The sequence below is a fragment of the Anopheles coustani genome, chromosome 3, assembly GCF_943734705.1.
Source record: "Anopheles coustani chromosome 3, idAnoCousDA_361_x.2, whole genome shotgun sequence".
Taxonomy (NCBI): domain Eukaryota; kingdom Metazoa; phylum Arthropoda; class Insecta; order Diptera; family Culicidae; genus Anopheles; species Anopheles coustani.
This window is the reverse complement of record NC_071288.1, coordinates 96,820,803-96,839,927: the sequence shown is the minus strand read 5'-3', so window position 1 is coordinate 96,839,927 and position 19,125 is coordinate 96,820,803. Positions and strand designations below refer to the sequence as shown.

Sequence of the window (19,125 nt, the reverse complement as noted above, 5' to 3'; positions counted from 1 at the left end):
AGTTTTCCCTGCAATCCCGCGGCGACGTTGCGGATGCTGTTCAGCGGAAAATTCAATTTCTAATATGATCGCCGTGATGAAACGATGGAGAATGGTTTTTTTCCTCAGTGAATCGGATCAGAAGTGGAGCGATCTCTGGGGGGAAAAAGTATATTAAATATGAATATCGAATGGCCACGTTTTTAGGTTAAAACTACAGTTGAATGGAGAACATATATGAGCCATTTCGAGATGACACAGATTTCAGATGCACGTAAGGATCTTCGACATGAAAACGCTTACCTTTCGCCTTTCCGAACCATTCCAACCTCTCCGTCTGTGGGACAACCTTTCCAAACAAAAATTGAGGACAAATGAGTCTATAGTAGCACCAGGTACTGTATATGATTCAGCGTAGGTTGCCACAGCGGAAGACTGCGACTCGAAGAGGCCACGATTCGTTTCGACACTTTCGGCACGACTAGCTCGACGGTGCGTACTAGCCGCTTCTCATCGCTCCGCGCATCATAATCATGGCTAGATTTTCCTTTTCTGCGCATTCTCACGCAGGTCGTATGTGTGTTGATCAATCAATCTCGTTTGTCCTCGCACGTTCTCAATCTCCCATTATATTACATCGTCGATTACACATCTTCACAGGGCGTAAGAATGGCAAACTGGAAAATGGTTTGAAACCAACACCTATTACGTGTGTAGAAAAGTAATGACTCTTGGAAAAATCGAACCGTAAGTAAATGTGTGAAGATTTCATAAATGGCCACTTTTTTCGAATGTATGGCCACTTCAAATAAACAGTATGTTTTCACTATTGATAATAACAGCAATTTTTGAAAATAGCAAAAACCGACAAATTGAATACATAAACAAAATTAAGAACGATTGTCAAAAACTTCAAGGTGGAATGAACCCACCTGAAGAGTAGTCACTTTGGTTTGCAAGTCAATTTGACGTTTGGAAACTGTCAAACATCAATGCGGTATCAAAAGTAAATACCGCATGGTTTCGCTGCATGGTGCATAGAAAATTAAAGTTTGTGTAAAGTTTAACCATTAAAACCCCGATAATGACCACAAAGATTGTAAAACGCAAGCAAAACACGCAGCCAAGTGGATGTCCTGTGGGGAAAAAGAAGCATAGACCGAATGGCATCGAAAGAGGAGCCCTGCAGAACGGTCACAAGGACCCTGGGAAGCAAGAACAGGGCAAGCTATCAACGTCCGATTCAGCGCATGCAAAGAAAAGTAGAAAAACCCCAAATAGCGGAACATCAACATCAAATGGACCGAAGGAGACAACGATGAAGAGTTTCGAATATGTGGAAAATTTCCGTCAAAAACTACTGGCCGGTGTTGTGGCTATGGATGGTAAGGCAAATGTGAGGGACGATTGCTTGTAAAATGCTAATCTAATTTTCCCACTTATTAGCTATACGTCACTTCGTTCAACAATTCCATAAAAAGCCCGATTCGATTGTTGAATACATTCATGCTGGAGGTACTCTGCAACCTTTGATGGACATTTTGGACAAGACCGAAAAGGATAAAGTAGCCGATATAGCCGAATTGTTCCACCTTATCCATTTTGTGCTGATCAAGTGTATCGATTACGACGAAGCGCATGCTAAGGATGCGGCCAAATGCGCAAGGTACATTATGACCGACTATAAACCCGTAATCGTGCGATTGCTGCACGAAAAAGAAGAGCATGCAACGGCTTGCAGAGCAGCTGCCTTTCGCACTCTGAAAGCGGTCATGCTTGTAGATCCCGGCGCCTATGGAAGGGAAGTGTTGAAGCTGATGGACGTTTGCATGCCGGAGCTGGAAATGCACAAGTGCCGTGAGATGGTTGATGAGCAGGGGACACAACAATCGCTGCGCACGGTATTCATCGAGTTTAACCTGGCTTTCCTAATCGATACCGCCCCCGAGCTGGTGCGTTTATGGCTTACCCGGGCCCACCTGATTCAACCGTTGACGCAGAATCTCGTGTACGATCACGTCGAAAACGTGGTGCTCGTGATGAAAAGCTTTCGCCAGTACGTGCTCGACTGTCCAGCCATCGATAAGTACATCTATCGAACGATATTTACGACGGACTTTTATAAATCCCTAGTAAACGTGTTTGAATGGGTCGGTCCGAGTAAGCAGGTCCCCACGGAGGCCATGAAGAAGGCGGTCCTGGATGCTACAGAAATGGTGGTGCTTCCTCTGCTCACATCCAAGCGATACTTTCTTGTGCCGAAGACGATCGATTTGGAAAGGGCCAGTCCACGCCATAAACATATCCTTCTGGCGCTGAAAAACTCTCAACTGCATGCTCAACAGCGCAAACTGGTGCTACGTCTGTTCGAAACCTGTCCCGAGGTCCTTCCTGCTGTGCTGGAAAACTACGCAGCGCTGCTGAAAACGAAGAAGGAAGATAATCGAGAACTATTGATGTCCATCATCCAACTGCACAAGCCCGAGGAGATCGTGGCAGGTCTCGACGCGAGTACGGTGACGGCCAAGGCTCTGTCAAACTTTGTCGTCAAAAGTACGCTTCCTCGAATGGCGCTGGAATACATCGGCGTAGCGATGGGGAGAAAGGAAAACATTGCCTTCTGTCTGAAGTTTCTCGCCATCATGATCGGCCGGTGCGAGCAGTATCTGCTGGAAATCGAAAAAACCCGAAAGTTGGACCAGTTTGGGCTGAAAAAGCTAAAGTTCGATACGATCAATCATATACTGGCCCTTTTCCCCACCGTCGATCGGATCATCTCGGCGATGGAGCTACATCGGAACGATCGCAACGCAGAGAAACAAGAAATAGTCATGGAACACGCGATGGACATTCTGCTAGTGTGCATTCGAAGCTTCCGTGCGTACATTGATTCGTCTACGTTCATTACAACGTTTCAGAGCATTCTGCAGCCAGCCTATCGAACGTCGGTGCAAGAGCAATTCTTCCTGAACTACGAGTTCAAAGCGATCAAGGTGGTGATCGCACTAGAACCCCAGAGTGTGTCGTTCGATTCGCCCCATTTCCCCTCGGTGCTAAAGGTGCTCATCAAAATCTACCTCCATGGGCCGGACGATGCAATGCGCCGCGAAGCGACCGAGTTGCTGGTAGCTCTATTCCGCAACACAACCCTATTCGGGAACCGGGCAACGGAGATTGAATTTTGGTTTCAGGCCCTCTACAAGTTTCATCCACCCGCATTGGTGCTGGAGCTGGTCGACTATCTGGTAAAATGTATCAAGACTGCAGCAACGAGTATGAGTGAGACGTCCAATCATTCTCTCATCAAAGAAGCGTTTGCAACGGCGGGAACGCAGCGTAGCCAAGACCTGGAGGAATTGTTTGCCCGCGTGGAACACGAGGAGCTTGACATTGACAGCGAAATAGTGAAGAAAGAAGGCAACACGCAAGCGTTCCTCACGGAATTGTCGGTGACCGACAACTTTTTCCTATACATGTTCGCAAAGAACACGTTGCATCCGGCAAAGTTTGCCAAATATTTCGATCGAGTCTTGCTGCGATACCTCCACTATCTGCCCCATCCGGAGATCGTTGAAAAGGCGCATGCGTTGGCACTCGAGAAAGATATGACTTCCGTTCTCACTATTTACATTAGCAAGTGGATGTTGGGAACGAAGGAGGGTTACCTCGGGAAAGAGCACGGATGGGGAGTTCTATGCATACTCAGCGAGGCATTGGTCAAGAAGTGGAAAAATATCGAATTTTCGCCCTCCGCCAACTTTCGCACCGAACTTATTCTTATGCTACATCAAACGTTGTTTCATCTCTGCCGTCTGGTCGTAGCCAAGAAGCTAAGCCAGGAACATCTAGATATTATTGCACACTACGCCGATAAGTTGCTCACGTTGATGCTGCAAAAAGATAGTCCCCTTTCGGCGACGGACATTGAAGAAGTGATGGCCGGGTTGTTCCTGCAGCGTCCAGTTTTGTTCGACCATTTCACCATCCGTGCGGATCAAGACAGCGCCAACGGTACAATACCGCGACTCGTAACGGGATTTGTGTACGAGCTCATGCAAAAGTGTTGTCATCTGCCAAACTTTGATCGCTACACCACGCTCTACTCGCACAAAATCGTTTCCGAGTTGATTAACTCGTCGACGGCGGAACTGGCGACCGCTCCGTTTGATAGTGCGATGGCAGAGAAGTTACTTACCATCTTCAAACTCAACGAACGAAACTGCGTAACGCTGCTCCGCCACTACGCCGAACTCCCTGCAGAAGCATTCCTCGGGACGCAACCCAACAGAAACGAGCGGACGTTTCACTATAAGCAACTATGCCTCGCATTAGAGAAACTCGCTGCAACTGGGTTTGGCGATCGGGAACACTTCCTCACCGAGCGGACCGTTCGAGGCTTGGTAAGCATCTACATAGAATGCGGAAAGCGTTTGGGCAACGACCCCGCCGGTCTAGACGATTTCGAGTGCGCACTCCTGGGCTATCTGAGTACGTTTACGCATAGCATTGCGCATGTGGAACCAGAGTTGATGAACGTGTTTTTCGTGGCTCGCCAAAGGATCGGCAAACCGCTGGTAAAGCTTGCGGTCTTTCTACTTTCACGAGACTCCCGGTTCGACGCACCCTTCCTAGCGCTCGCAGGTGAACACTCCTCGTCGAAGAAGGAGCTTGTTTATCCACTGCTGAACGCCGCCTTCCGCCGTTCGGTCCTTTCCGCCGCAACCATGCGCGATTCGGACGAAGGAAAGCGCTTGATGAATAAGCTGTACGGAGAATTTAAAGGAGGCATCCAGAAGATGCTCGAAAAACCGCACAAAGCGGCCGTTATCTATCGGGAAAATATGATTGCCAACGAATCCCTGGTGCGGCTGTGTATGCCCCGCAACGAGTGTGTGGATTTTGCGCGCAAAAAACTCCGTATCGAGTCGGTGGAAGTGTTTCAGCTGCGAGCGCTAATGGAAATCTACGGCATCGCGCTGGAAACGCTCAAAGACAACCCCAAGCAGCAGCCCCAAGTGTACGGGAACGTTTTCGGCGTGCTACTGCAATGTTTCGAGGTTCTCTTCCGTTCGTCCTCGTCGGCGGAACACTTTCTCAAACGTTCGGACGCGGTCGGGTACCTAAATCAACTCGTGCTCGCCCTTTACGGCTGGTCAAAGCAGACAAAACGCTACAAAACACTGCGTGAGGCTTCGAGCTTCGAGGGAGTGACCTCAAGCGCCAACTGGAACGCGTTTTGCAAGACCTGTCTTAAGTTTGGCATGGAGATGCCCCATTGTGTGGACAATGCGCGTCGGTACGACGATCGGCTGTACGTGCTGCCAACGATTATGGCCACCCTGGTGGACCTGTTCTACGCGAACGACAACCCGGAGCAGCAGGATATCGAGCGGTACTACGATTGGGCTCTTTCCCACTCCCACTTCCTGCGCGTCCTTCTCACCCAGTTTCAGTTCCGAACGAAGACGGCCCTCGTGCACTTGTTGTGTGTTTTGGCGCACAAAAATATGACCGTCGCCAACAGCAAGCACGTTCCGCTGTTCCTCGGTGCGTATGGAGCTACGCTTAGCGATTGCAATCGATACATCTTGGCCCTGCTGCAAGTGTACGAGCGGGCCGGCATACAGATGCACGAGTTCCGCCCTTTCCTATGGGGTGAAATGGCTATCAAACATTTCTCCCTCGAGGCGGGCGCCAACGAAGAGAACCGCCAGCGTCATTCGTTCCGTCCACATCCGGCAGAAGTGTTATCGCTGCTGGAGAAGGAAAAAATCTGCGCCACCGTCCTCCGTTTCCCCGTGTGGCGTCGGCTTGACGCTTGTACGCAACTTCCCGTGGTGAACTTTGACGATATCAGCGCTTTGTTGGATCCGGAAGGAGATCAGCAGTTCCACTGTCCGCCAGCCAACGTTCTGGAGGAATTCATCGAAAAGCAGCACCGGAGAGGAAAGCATCTGAAGGCGCCACCGACGGAACTGCTTGAGCAGCGTGCGACCAAGCCAGAATTCCGCAACACAATATACGACCCTGCGTTCCTTTTGCCACTGCTAGGGTATATGTTTGCACCGGAGAACAGTGACATGCTTGATATGGCCGGACGGGCCGGTATCCTTTCGCTGCCCTTCGTTTGCCTGGCGAGTAACGACGAGCAGATGCGACTGGCGGCCGGCAGCGTCATCCTGCGTCTCCGAGGTCACCTGGAGCAGACGAGAAAGTTCATCGACGCACAGTTTTGGTTACATCTATTCTCGGCGGTACAAAACGGACTCACCGCCTTGAAGGAACAGGGAAAGAAGGAAGTGCTGGTTCCGAAGGCTTCCTTTCTTTCGACAATCTTCATCGCCGAAACGATCAACGTGCTGCCGGATGTGATGAGTGAGCTGCACGGGCCATTGACCGGCTACATCATGCAGCAGAAAACGTACGATTTCCGCGCCATCCCGAACTTTTTGATTCTGTTCCACAGTGCGGATATACGGCACAACGTGCACCGATTGTTCATGCTGGAATCGATCTACCGTGGGATTCAAACGCATGAGGATTTCGCCGTTCTGCGCCCCTCGCCAATCATCCGAGCCGTGATGCACTTCTACGCCTCTTCCCTCTCGAACCGGGAGCTCAACATAACGATTCTAAACATAATCAACGCGCTTGCAAAGATTCCAAAGTCGTGCGAAGCGCTCGTAAATGGCTTCGGCTTCCTCACCTGGCTCAGCCAGCGGATCGACGGGATAGAAAGCTTCCACTTCGACACGATCGAAGCGTTCCTGGAAATTCTGAGCAACTGCTGGTGCTCGATGCAGCTGATGGCGTTCGCCAAGTCCGCCGCCCGCACTTCGATAATCTTCCAGCGCGGTGTCCTGATTGCGACACTCAAGTTTCTCCCGCTCCTCTCGACGCGCAGCTCAAGCAAAACGTTGATTTTGTTTTTAAATCTACTGGACAAAACGACCTCGTCCCGGTACTCCACCGATCGGCTGCTGGCATTGGTGAACGAGCAAATGCTGGGGCAGATGATGGAATACTTCGAGAAGCTGTTCGGTGTCCACCTTTGGTGCGTCCGGTATGTGCGACAGTGTGGGGCGCACGGCGCTGACGATGATGCGACGGTTGGCAGGAAACTTTCCGACGATGGCGTCGATCAGCCGACCATTTCGATATTGGTCAGCTTGCGAAGGTTTGTTATTCGTTGGCAGAACTTCCAGCAACACGGTTCCAGTGGAGAAGATGAAATCGGTGAATCGGATGACAAATCGATGGAGGTTAAAGATAAGGTGGAAGATGTTCAGATAGAGTAATGATTATGGTCGGCAATCAGAAGGTTGATTTTTTTCTGTTTCTATTCGTACAATATAATGGTATAAATAAATGATGAAGCCTTATTAACAATTAGATGTCATGTTTTACAAATTAAACAAATAGATGAGAAAGATACAATCGTTGGTGTATCGTAAAAATATTTTAGTTGAACAATTCAAAATTTTGAACATGTCGTAAGTTATGCAACGGAATAATGAAAGCTTCACGATCTGCTCGATTAAGCTCCAAAGCTGTAAGAAATGAGAATTGCTCAGATGCTGATCAAAATCTCACGAGAGCCAACGCCATGCGTCTCAATGCGTCGAATTCGTTCAAAAAGCATTAATGTTCGGAAAACAGGTTTTCAGCAGCATGGCATCTCGCATGTTTCGAGTACCATAGAAAACATCACACCCGGTAGTAAAAGCTCGTCCGCGGTTTTCGCTCCCACTCTCCGCGCAGAGTCGCGATCGTCGGGCCCTTGTTGTAGGACACGCGGGATGCGCGTTTTATATGCTCTTCAGTTTAATCCGAGCATCCGAAGTTGTTGGACGCGATTCCGGGAAGCGTTGCTACGCGATCACAAGTGTCCCCTTAAAAATAAACAAACTATCGCAGGGTGTGTGTGTGTGTGTGTGTGTGAGTGTATGTGTCAGCGGAACAAGGGCAGTGCGGTGGCGGAACCGTGACCATTTGTTTGCAATAACGTGTCCCAGCTTCAGAGCGACCGCGACCAAAAGAAGAACAGTGCAATCGTACGTGCTTGCGCGTATTTATTTGGAAGAACCGTAGCGGTGCTGCGGTATCCCTCGGCTTGCGTTCGCCCGGCTTGTGGTTTCTTCGTTCGTCGACATCCCGCAGCCACGGCATTATATGCCGTGATCGTGTCTCTGTCGTGGCTGACACGCGGGGTTTGATAAATTAATTTTCTCCCTTTCTCCCCAACCTCCAACCTCCGGGGGGCAGGCAGGATGCCGGAGGAACGAGAGGATGTTTAAAAGAGGGGGGAGATGATCGGTGTGCCGCGAGCTCCAACCAGGCTGATCTGATCGTGCTGCCGCCCGGTAAATATGGCGTCCTCGGGGACATTGTCGCCATCGTTATTGTTGTGCAAATTAGCCATCCTCGGCGGTGTGGGGCACCGTTGTGTTTGCTGCGGTTAACCCGTAACGAAAACGACTCCATCAAGCGTCGTGCATAATTTTTCATATTCGCCATTTTCCTTCGTCGACATTCAAAGCAGAACAAGCAAAGCGTTTCCGTCGAACGAGTGACGGGAAGATGTTTGAAAATGTATTTAAAAAAAACTCAAAACCAATTTAAAGAGCGTTGTTCCATCGACCAAACAAAACGCCACAGCTTATAATTGAATTATAACAAAACACCTGCACCAACAGCCAGGGAAAAGGGTCAATCCCTGCGATCGGATACCTTTTTGTTTGCCTTTGGGATCGTGCGAGAACAAGTGTTAAGTGACTACAGTGAAGTGAACGTCCTAATCCCTCGTCGATTGTCTCATCTTGCGTCCTGCTATCAAGTGATTTACCGGGTCTAAAGAGCCTGTTTTGTGTGTGTGTAGTGATAAAGGGTTTGGTGTATTGTGTGCTTGCTTTCGGATGTGGATCCTTTCCGGAATGAATGGGAAGGATGCCAGTGAGCAGTGAGTAGTGAGTGGTGTTTGTATTCACGACGAAAAGAATATACGATCGGCGCGATCAACAACGACGACGACGACAACGCTGTGGTACTACGATCGAACCGGTTCGCGCATCGGCGTGGTTGTATGCACGTTGAATGTCGCGGAGTGTCTGCGTGCCAGCGGGAACACACCGTCGTCGACGGGAAACCTCGGCGTGCATTGCATTAGGAATTACGGGCAGGGCGCTATAGCGTAGCATTTGCGCTAAAAAGGCAAACATATCGAGCCAAAAAGTGTGGCGTGTCGTAACGACCCCGACGGCGAAGAAGCAGCTTCCGTTGTCGAGTCGAGTTGTGTGTTGTAGACGAAGGCGATTCCCGGGCATGCTGTTGTTGTTCGGTTGTGTATAGGAATTGCGAAGCAAAAAGGGAGAATTCAAGAAAAACGCACGTTTACCGCAGCGCAAAACCCCTTGGAAAGAACAAACGCTACACACACGCACGCTCACAAACACAACAGCAGGCTCGAGACGTCGTCCTTCGCTTGTCTCGCTTGAGTCCAGGTGAGTCGAGTAATTTTCATGTTGGTTTGTTTGTTGGTCGATTTTTCGTGCCTTCTTTCCCGGAGGATGGTTTAATCTTTTTTCCTTCCCTTCTCCGTTCTTTACCCCGCCGTTCGTCATTGGCGTTTCTTCTGCTACGCGTTCTTGCGCCTTTTTCTTCTCCCACGGCCTACTACTCCTCCTCCTCCGTCAGCCCGCCAGCTGCTGCAACGGTTTCTTAGCGATGTATGCTGGTGTGCGTTTCCCGACGTTCATCCGCGGGCGCTTGTATTGACGTTCGCGTTACCTTGGCTACGAAAGAGTTGAACGCCAGCGCAAGCGACGAAACTTTAACGCAACTTTAAAACCTACCTTCGACTTCTACACCGCTTTGGAGGAAGCGGACGGGAGGCAAAGCTCTTTTTGGATTTCTTTTCTTCGCTTCGTTCGCATTCTTCCACATATGCCGCCTGCGAGCAGTCTGGCGAGTTCTCTCTTCTGCGTCGCGGCGCGCAACAACATGTTCGTTCTGCGTTGGCCTGAATTTTTTCGGTCGGAAAGATCGAACACTTTTCGTCCTCCGAAGCAAATGGTTCGGCGTACCTTGGTTCCCCTGCATCCTGCAGAGGACGGAGGAAAATTGTTTCGGGCACATGTACGACTTAAGGGCAGCATTGTATTCGCATGATCGATTAAATGATGATCCCGTGTACATGTCGAAGATCGTCTGCAAACCCCGCCGCCGGCTGGAACCGTTCTTTTCCACCATTTCCAGAGGCCTCCGGTGCAGATGAACGCAAAGGGATCGTGTTTTTCTCATGCGTGAGGAGCGCCGAAATTGGCGTCGATTTTGTAAAATTAGCCCCCCGAATCTCGTTGGCCCCGAAAACCCGGGGTTGGTTGTTGGTTGTTGGTGGCCAAAAAATTACCTCCACTTGAAACCGTTTCATTTACATTTGCATTCTGTCTGTGCGAGCGTGCGTGTGCGGTGAGAAGATGCTGGTTTGTTGTTTAACATTTATGAACCAAATTTGAATCTTCCGCCGCGCGCCGTAACGGATAGTTTGACCCATTTTTCTGAAGCGGTTTAAAACATATTATACTCGACTGCAGATAGTCTTTCGGGATGAAAAAAAAAAATTGGGAAAAAAGTTGATAACTGGTTGTTTTTTTTTTTGTTAATCTTTTTAAATTGCCTTCACTTTAACCTGACTAAATGAACGATGGACGCGGAAAAGAACACCGCAATGCCGATGGTGCAATCGTTTCAGAGCATCAGGCTTTGAAAGCGCTTCTTCCCGAAGGCGATGTAATGAAGAACCAGTTTCGTTGAAACAATGCATTGTGAAAACCCGTCTGCGCGGGGGTGTGCATGGGTTGAAAATGATAGAAAATATGCCTCCCGATCGAACCTCGTAATGCAGTCGATCGCGAAGTCGCGGTGCAAATGAACCTCCATTGGAAGTAAAATGGTGGAAAGTAATGTATGGCAATCTCCCCGATTGCCATTGTGCACAAAGTGGCCTCGATCGTCGTTTGGTGAACGAAATTTCCATGCGGATCTGTACATATATATATTTCAGGTGAGCTTTCTTTTTCCGGTCCACCCTCCCACTCACTTCCTGGAGATCAAAGGCAAAAGCTCACCATTCGCAATGCACTCTGCGCTCTTCCTTCCGCCGCTTCGGTCTTGCAGGCAGATGTTTTGTATTTTCCTTTCTTTTCCCGCCGATCGATGGAAAAGTAGAATCGGAATTCAAGCATCGGTGGCGCTTGTTGTGAACTCACATGAAGGGACACAGCAAAGGAAAGACGCCAGCAATGACGTGGGGTGAGGCTATTGTTGGAAGGAAAACTTGAACTCCCCGGGGGGGTTGGGAGGAGCAATCAGAAACGGGAAAGGAGGAAATCGATGCTGCCATTGGGAGGAGGGGCAACCGTTTTCCTCACCTCGCCTCGTGCGCTCCTTCTCGTGGCGTTGGGTTGGGTCGGGTCGAGATTTTCTCTCCGAAACTGCTCCTCTTACTTTGTGGGCTAATTGAGACACAATGTGCCGGTGTCGAGGGACCGTCGAGAGAGGAAACGAGACGAGACAGAAGGTCGAGTAGTTATGTGCTTGGCATTGTTTGCCGAACTGGAGCAACATGTTTTCCAGTCAAACGACCGACGAGAAGATGAAAGTGTATTGAACGTCACAAATTGGCTTTCTTTTACCGGATGGTTATTGAGAAGAATTGAAATATGAAGCTGTTTGAAACGATCGGAAAGTTGTTTGCGTCTCTTTCCACAACGATGTAGGTTGAACGATGTTGAGGAAAACATTTAGCAAAACAATAGATGTTGTATTCTTTTAGAAAATCAGATGAAACATCTCGTGCATTCTCTGCATATATCAATCGTGCAAACATAGAACCTGTGACAATGGATTTAAACCACAGCAGAGAAGAAAAGTGAACACAAGAGTGGCAATAAAAGCATGCCAAGGTGTGGCTAATTTTGTAATCATTTGTAGCAAACCTCTTGTCGCCGGCACGAAGCAATCCATCAACTCGCGGCCACCATCAGCTGGGAAAAAGGTGAGACGAAGGTTTGCATCCCCACGAAGCAATTGAATCACAATAAATCGTGATTACCCTGCAGCGCACGCAAACCACGTTCCGCAAACGGGTCTGTGCAGACCCGTAAAAGAGCAACAAACGAACCACAGGGTTGCAAACAGGTGGCATTTCGTTGGAACCTTGACACCCGGGCAGCCCGGGCAGAAATGTTTCAGTAGTGTCTTTTTGCAGCTCCCGCACACCGAATTAGGTTCGGCCAGTTGGTGGTTTCGTTTTTTTTTTTTGTTTTTCATTTAAGTCAGCTCAAACTCCAAACTACTTAGCGAGCTCGGATTTTGTCTAATGCCCTCCTCTCCTTCTTGGCGGTAAATTGGACGCAGCCCCGGCGTAACTCTGAAGAGCCGGTTAATTATTTACGCGCTCCAGTTTTAATAGCCCCCCGCTTCTCGCCGCTTCTTCAGCTTTGCCACGAACTATGGCGTTTGCATTAAATCCTTCGCCAAACTCTCGCCACTTTGCAAAGACTTAAGACTCTTGAAACGTCGTGCAGACACTCCCTTGCCGTGTGGGGCTCGCCTCGCCCTTGCTTCTTCCGAAAGGTTTCAATGGTGGGTTTTTAATGTCTTGTTGACTTCCGATCGATTTCCACCCCCCGTTCCGCCGGGGAGTCGGGGGAAAAGATTGCTTCCTATCGCATCGCAGAAAATGATGCGATGAGTTTTGATGGGCTTTGATGAGCTTTGATGATGACAATAATAATGGGCGCAGGGTGTAATGACTCGTTCCGACCGCCGTGTCTGGCGAAGAAGTTGTCGTCGAGACGTCGGTGGACAGTAATCGATCAGCTCATTAAAAAGTAAACCCATGTGCATCCCTCCTCACAATCTCCTCGTGGCGGCGGGATATTAGACTCTCTTGCGATATCCCACAAAGCCCAACGATGGGAAGACATGCGGCCGGTGTAATTACTCCCAGGCAACGTCTTTTCCCAAGACACGAATGGTCAGCAGTTTTTTTTTTCCCTCTTCTTCCCTTCTCCGGGGAATTCAATCGTGGGTATTTTACGACACGCGATTTATGACGTTATCATGCAAATGTGCGTAGGATATCCTCTGGCACACATTTTCAGCCGCAAGCCAACATCATCGTGTGCGAGAAGGGAGTGTCTAGACGGGCGCTTCAGAAGACGAATTGTTGCGTGTTATGCTGTTTGAGTTTTCCTTCCGAAAGAGTGTACATAAGAAATATCCCTGAGTGATGTGAAATAACTCGCCCTCAATAGGATTCGCCTTGAAATTACTCAACACCAAACTGTTCAACCAGATGAACAAAAGCGTCGAGTGTGTCATTGAGAAGTGACTCGGACTCTTCAGCAAATTGCAACCGAAAGCTGCCCATTTACACTCGGCGGTGTTGAACGGTAATTGTCGGTTAATTATCCGACCGATCTCCCTCATTTTGTCCAAAATGCTTCAAACCCATTATGCACACGTCCTTCAAGTGGGGGTTTTGCTTTGAAGAAAAGAACATTTTTCCTAACTTTTGGGTTGATCTTTGCGATGGGGTCTATTGAGCAGGCTTTCGAAGGCGCGGTGGGTGGTTTATGGCCCGGTTTTAATCGATATTTGGGCGATAATCCCGCCTTTTTTGTGAACATTAGAAAGGCCAACGCCAAAAACACGACAATAATAAATCTGCGGTCCGCGATCTGCGGTCGAGGGTGTGAAATGTGAACAGACCAATCATTCTTTATCGTCGAATTTTTATTACTTAGACGGGAAGTGAATGGCGCAAAATAAACCGTTGAAGTTGGGCGCAGTATAAAAAAAATGAACTGTGGGAAAAGCAATCGTAATTGGAACACAATCGGAGTTTATTTTAGTTCCTGCTGATTTGGGAAATGCCATTCTTTAACTCCCGAGAGTGTTTGGGAATGGGGAAATGAAAAACCAATCTGTTTTTATTGATTTTCAGTTATTGCATCACGAAGTGAGAGGAAAGATCGTTTCTAAAATGAGATCCAAAGTGTCCAAAAGCCACCCACTTTCCCGTTAATATTCGACGGCCCGCCTTTTTTTTACTTGTTCCGCAAACAATCTTTCATAAGATAAACAAAAACAAGATTCATAAATAAACTTACCACCTTTCCGCCACCCGTTTTGTGGCTTGACGATTTTCTCACCTTAGACTTTTGCGACATCAACCTTTTTCCGAGACATAACGGTTGGTGCTTAAGTAGGCTTAAGCCTACTCCGGTGAGGATTTGCATTAAGCGCATCAGGAACAAACGGCTAATTGGGTCAACGGGACCGGGGGTGTACCGGTCTTTCCATTATGTGTAAATTTCCTGCACGCCAAAAGTAAAGTAAAGCAAAGTTTGTCGGCGAACCCGCGAAGCTTAAGTCATGAGTGGACATTGTTTGCCCAGTGAAAAGTCGACGTTGTGGAAAAGTCTTCCAACGATTAGCATGTCAGAGGCCAGTTAATAAGCGATCTTTCTGGGCTCGGTTTCTGCCTTGCGGAGCGACAGTTTATTTATGGTTTTTCCGGCAGTAATTGTCCTCCGGTGAAAGGGATTCGCCCTTCTCAGTGATCTGAGACCTCGCTTGTGGACGAATAGGCATCCGAAGCTACGCGAACTAATCACCAATCGTCTAATTGTCACTTTTATAAAGCACTCACTTATCCAATCTCGCGTTCGCAGCTTTGTATGTGTTCGCGTACATTCCGTGCAGATGCGTTTGTCGCTTGCGTTAATTGTGATGATCACCACATTTTAGCATAACTGGGGCGTAAGACAAAACGCAAGAGTGTTGAACAGGGAGCGCGCTTCCGCGGCACGCAACAACTTTTGCATTGTTTGTTGTCAACTTCAGCCCAAGAACGATCCATTTCAACGGTAGCCCGTGACCTGTCATCTTGAGAGGAGCGCGAACGTGGGTTTGGTTTGGTGGAACAGTGCTGTTGTTGCCCGTCGCTAGCGGTCAACTCTTCACGCAATGAAGTGATTAACTTCCCTCCCTCCAGCCCCTTCGCCATTGTGTACCTCTGCCCATTTGTTAGTCGAGTCAACGGCGCAAATTATTACGCAAGCGCACCAACACGGGCGCGCGCGCGCGCCATTTGACAGATTTTCCGAACGGTAGCCGCCGAGTTGAGGCTAAATCTCTGCGACACAGCAAGCTGTGCTGTCCGTCCGTTGCTTCGATCGACCTCCGCAACTGGGCTGTGGACGGCGCACAGAGGTTCAGAGTCCGGTCTTTTGGTTGGACATTTCATGAAACCAATTTTCAAAATCTTTCAATCACAAAGTTGTAGGTATTTAAATCTCCCACTTCAACTGTGTTCTTGTCACAAAACAAATATTGTCAGGTGTAAAACAATTTTGTCTGGTGGATGTAGTAATACGGTTGTCTGGCGTAAAATTCTTGCCAAAACCATAGTTAAGTTGACGGTAGATGCAGGCTTGGTGTTTGCACAAGGTGTATACAAAATACAACTGTATACCAAATTTGGACTCAAGCTGAACCACTGTGCGGCGGTCCAGGATGAATTAGCCACCCCTGAGACTGATAGCAGCTTGCTGCGGCTCGCGCGAAAGAACTCGTTTCTGAGCATGTTCGGGCCATGTTTTTTTCCTTCCTTCCTTCCTTCCTTTCGTTGCCCCGGTAGCGTTTTTTTTTCGTCTTATTTTCTTCGCCCGGTTTCCTCGCATCAGCAATCACTTACGCCGCTGCCTCTAACAACAATCGGTTGTCGACCTTCGCGACGTTTGTCGGCCGAAGGAATTGCTCCACGCGAAGGTCAACGACACACGGACGGACGCAGCAGCTTGCGAAAAAGTGTGCTCGGAAAACTACAATGCGACCGCACTTGTCCACACTGGCGCACGTTAGTGATTGAGTTTCCATTCGAGCGGCGATGAAGAAGAAGCTGCGTAGGAACCGTCGGATCGTAAACATAATTGCACGCCAATTGTATCATAACAAGTGATAATAATCAAATCTCTTTCCACTGTTGCGAAAGGTAACTAGTCCTAAAACACATTGTTTTCGAAGTCGCGGCCATAAAGCGAACGTAATTATAGGCAAAACAGTTATGGAAACGGGCAACATTTTTTCGGGAAACTATCATCACCCGCGACGCTCTCATCGGCTTTTGTTGTTGTTCGTGGTTATTGTTGATGCAAGCACCCTCGAACCCGGGGTCCAATTCAGAAATTACCCATGATTTCGCAAACAACCCCTTGTTTTTCCGCTTGTTTTTTTTTCCTTCTCCCGGGGGAAATAAAACGCCAGTTCCAGTGGGTCCCACAGAGCTTTTCAATCTCTTGGAGCTACCCATCCTTGTTGTCTTGGTTGCTCTTTTTTCATCGAGCATCGAGCTCTTGACAATTGTGTGTGTGTTTGTATCGTTTCCCGCACATCGAACGTGTCGATCGCGATCGCATGCGAATTTTCGCGAAATCCTACCACCGGACCTGGCGGGAAGAGCGACACGGGTCGAAGGAAAGGGAACGGAAGTGAACAGGTTGAGGTTGATAAATCGCACTACAATGCGAAAGAGTATCAACGAGGAGAAGAAAAAAAAATAACCCTTGCTCGTCGACGACTTTCGTTATTATTATTTTCATCATCATCATCATTGCGCCGGGGATCGATGCTTTGGGGTGAAAATGTAAATTGCCCGTCTCGATTACCGCGCCGGATCGTTCGACGGCTTTCTTCGCTGTGGGAAAAAAGGGGTGAGGAGGGGGAGTTTCGGCTTGGATTGTATTTCTTTTTATTACCGGCCACCCTTCCGCCAAGCTCCCTCACGCCAGCTTAAGAGTCTATTATTATTACGACGATGGCATAAAATTTCACTTTCTTCTCCCATCGACTTTGTTCGGTTCGGGTCAATGGCGGCATGTTGTGGCCGCCGGGATCATGTTTGCAATGTGTGTTGTGCCTCCACACACACAAGATCTCATCGATCCGCCAAGGAAGTGAGTGTGTGTGAATGGGCAATGCCACGCCTGCGTCGACTGGTTTTCCTTCTGTTCGTAATGGTTTTTCCCTTTTTTTGCATAGCCATCGGGGGAGCAATGCATTATCGCCTGCGACAGCAAACCCGGACATCATCGATCTGAACACGGGAGACATCTTGGGAATGGGTGGGAAAATACCCCCCTATGGGTGGTGAAATCTAATCGCTTATGCATCCTCATTTCTCATGGTCCGATGGTCGAGCACAATCGACACGTTAGGGAAAATTCATAAACACACCCTCACGAGGCGAGGGGGGGGGGGGGGGAAGGCAAATCACGACGCGATGGAAAATCGGTTTTATGATCCGCCCGAGGCAGAGTTCGACCAAGGGGAGGCACTTTTTCTCCACTTTCACGCCGCTCCCCGGTGCTAATTGTCTAATTATGTGGAAATCGATCGACATCCGGAGCCCTCGAGGGAAAAGGGTATTACTCGCACGAAAGTGAACCCAACGACGACGACACGGGTGGGGGGACAAATAAAGAAGCAATTAGAAACCGATATTTTCCCGCCGGGTGGGTGAGGCTCAACACTTTCATCGCCGAGATTTCCCATGAGTGGTATGCAAAACACACATCGATGCGTGTGCGCGAACATCACAAGAGTGTTGAACCGATTCAAACACACATCGTACTAATATAGTTCCCGTTTTCACTGGGCATACAAATCTTTGGCATTCTTTGGAAAAGGTCTTGGACAGGGAAAAGGTTGGATAACTATCCATGAGGCTCCGTCCCATCCCTCGAAATGCACCCAAAACAAGAGGCAGGAACAACTTATGTTCTGGTCGAAATATGTGTGTACACCATGCTGGATATCGGGTTACTCAATATGGAGCTTTATGAAGGCCAAGGGTTACTCTAAACGCCACCCAAGTATGACGAGCCTCCGGAAAACATTATCACGCATACGGTAGTATCGATTTTTAAGACACAAAATTCCTTCATTTTTCCATTTCCAAAATTTGGAGTTGTTCAAAGATTCGTTCGTACATGAAAAAAGGTTTTCGTTTTCGTACCGTTTTCGTTATTTCTCCCTTTTCTCTCTTCAGCCCCTTCGAAATGCATCAAAGGTTACGTTAAACATAGGGATTGGCACAAATTCTCAAGCCGTTTCAGCAGGTACACAACAAGTTTCATTCTGTGTGTAAAAGAAGGAGGGAATCAGAAGAAACAAACCGATGTTTTCCGAGCGCGCGCGTTGCGAAAGGGGTGACGGTGAGAAAAGGCTTTTTTGTCCGATCCGAGCTCACGGAAACCGGATGGAAGGAAAACCCAACCGGTGGCCGGAAGCGGAGAAGACACTTGCAACGTGCAATGGGTTTCATAAAAATGTACGCTTCAACGAGGGGGAAAACACAAACACACGCATCCCAGTTGGTGGCTTCAAAGTGGGAAAAGCCTATGATAAGCTCAGCTGACCATGCCGTCTTACCCGTCCACCAGGGGGTGGAATGAGCGGTGGAAAAGCGCTGGAAATGGTGCGGTTAATCACTCACAACACAACCTGTTCTTCGCCGGTCCGCCGGGCAGCGTGTGAATTCGTTCCGTTTGCGACGTCCGTTGGCGTCTTCCTCGGAATTCGCTCCTCTCGGGTGGCAATGGACTCTCGCCCGCCCAACGTCCGGCGCCAGTGTGCGTAATGAAAGTTTAATTAATTCATTACAATATTACAACATCGCGCGAGTAAAAAAGGGCGGCTTCGGCTTGATCGATCCGAGTCGAAGATCTATCGGCGAACAAGTTTAAATCAATTGCTACCGCTTGCTTGCACTCCCTTAAACCAGTCTTTCCCATTCCGCTCGCTTGGAAGTGCCTTCAGTGTTGCTGTAAACGATACAAAGCTGATCCTCCATCTTGTCTGGCGAGGTACAATCCTTGGGATCATCTTTAGTGCGCGATCGTGACGCCATAAAAAGCGATCGTGGATGCGAATTTGGTCGCCTCCAGTGCCATCGTTTCGCGATGATTAGCTACTCTTGCACTGCCCGATTAGTTCGAGGTGCAATAAATCGGGTTTTCTTTCCATTCCCGCCTCCCTTATCCATATTCCAGTCACAGTTGGTCGTAATCACACACG

The 19,125-nt window shown here is 48.6% G+C and overlaps 1 protein-coding gene across 1 annotated transcript; it reads left to right on the top strand.

Annotated features, from left to right (window-relative positions):
- Nucleotides 1-1,017: 1,017 nt before the first annotated feature.
- On the top strand, nucleotides 1,018-7,365 carry LOC131261266 (uncharacterized). The gene is made up of 2 exons (XM_058263252.1): nucleotides 1,018-1,364; nucleotides 1,426-7,365. The coding sequence occupies exons 1-2, from the start codon at nucleotides 1,064-1,066 to the stop codon at nucleotides 7,275-7,277; spliced, it is 6,153 nt and encodes a 2,050-aa protein (XP_058119235.1). The 5' UTR covers nucleotides 1,018-1,063; the 3' UTR covers nucleotides 7,278-7,365.
- Nucleotides 7,366-19,125: the final 11,760 nt, after the last annotated feature.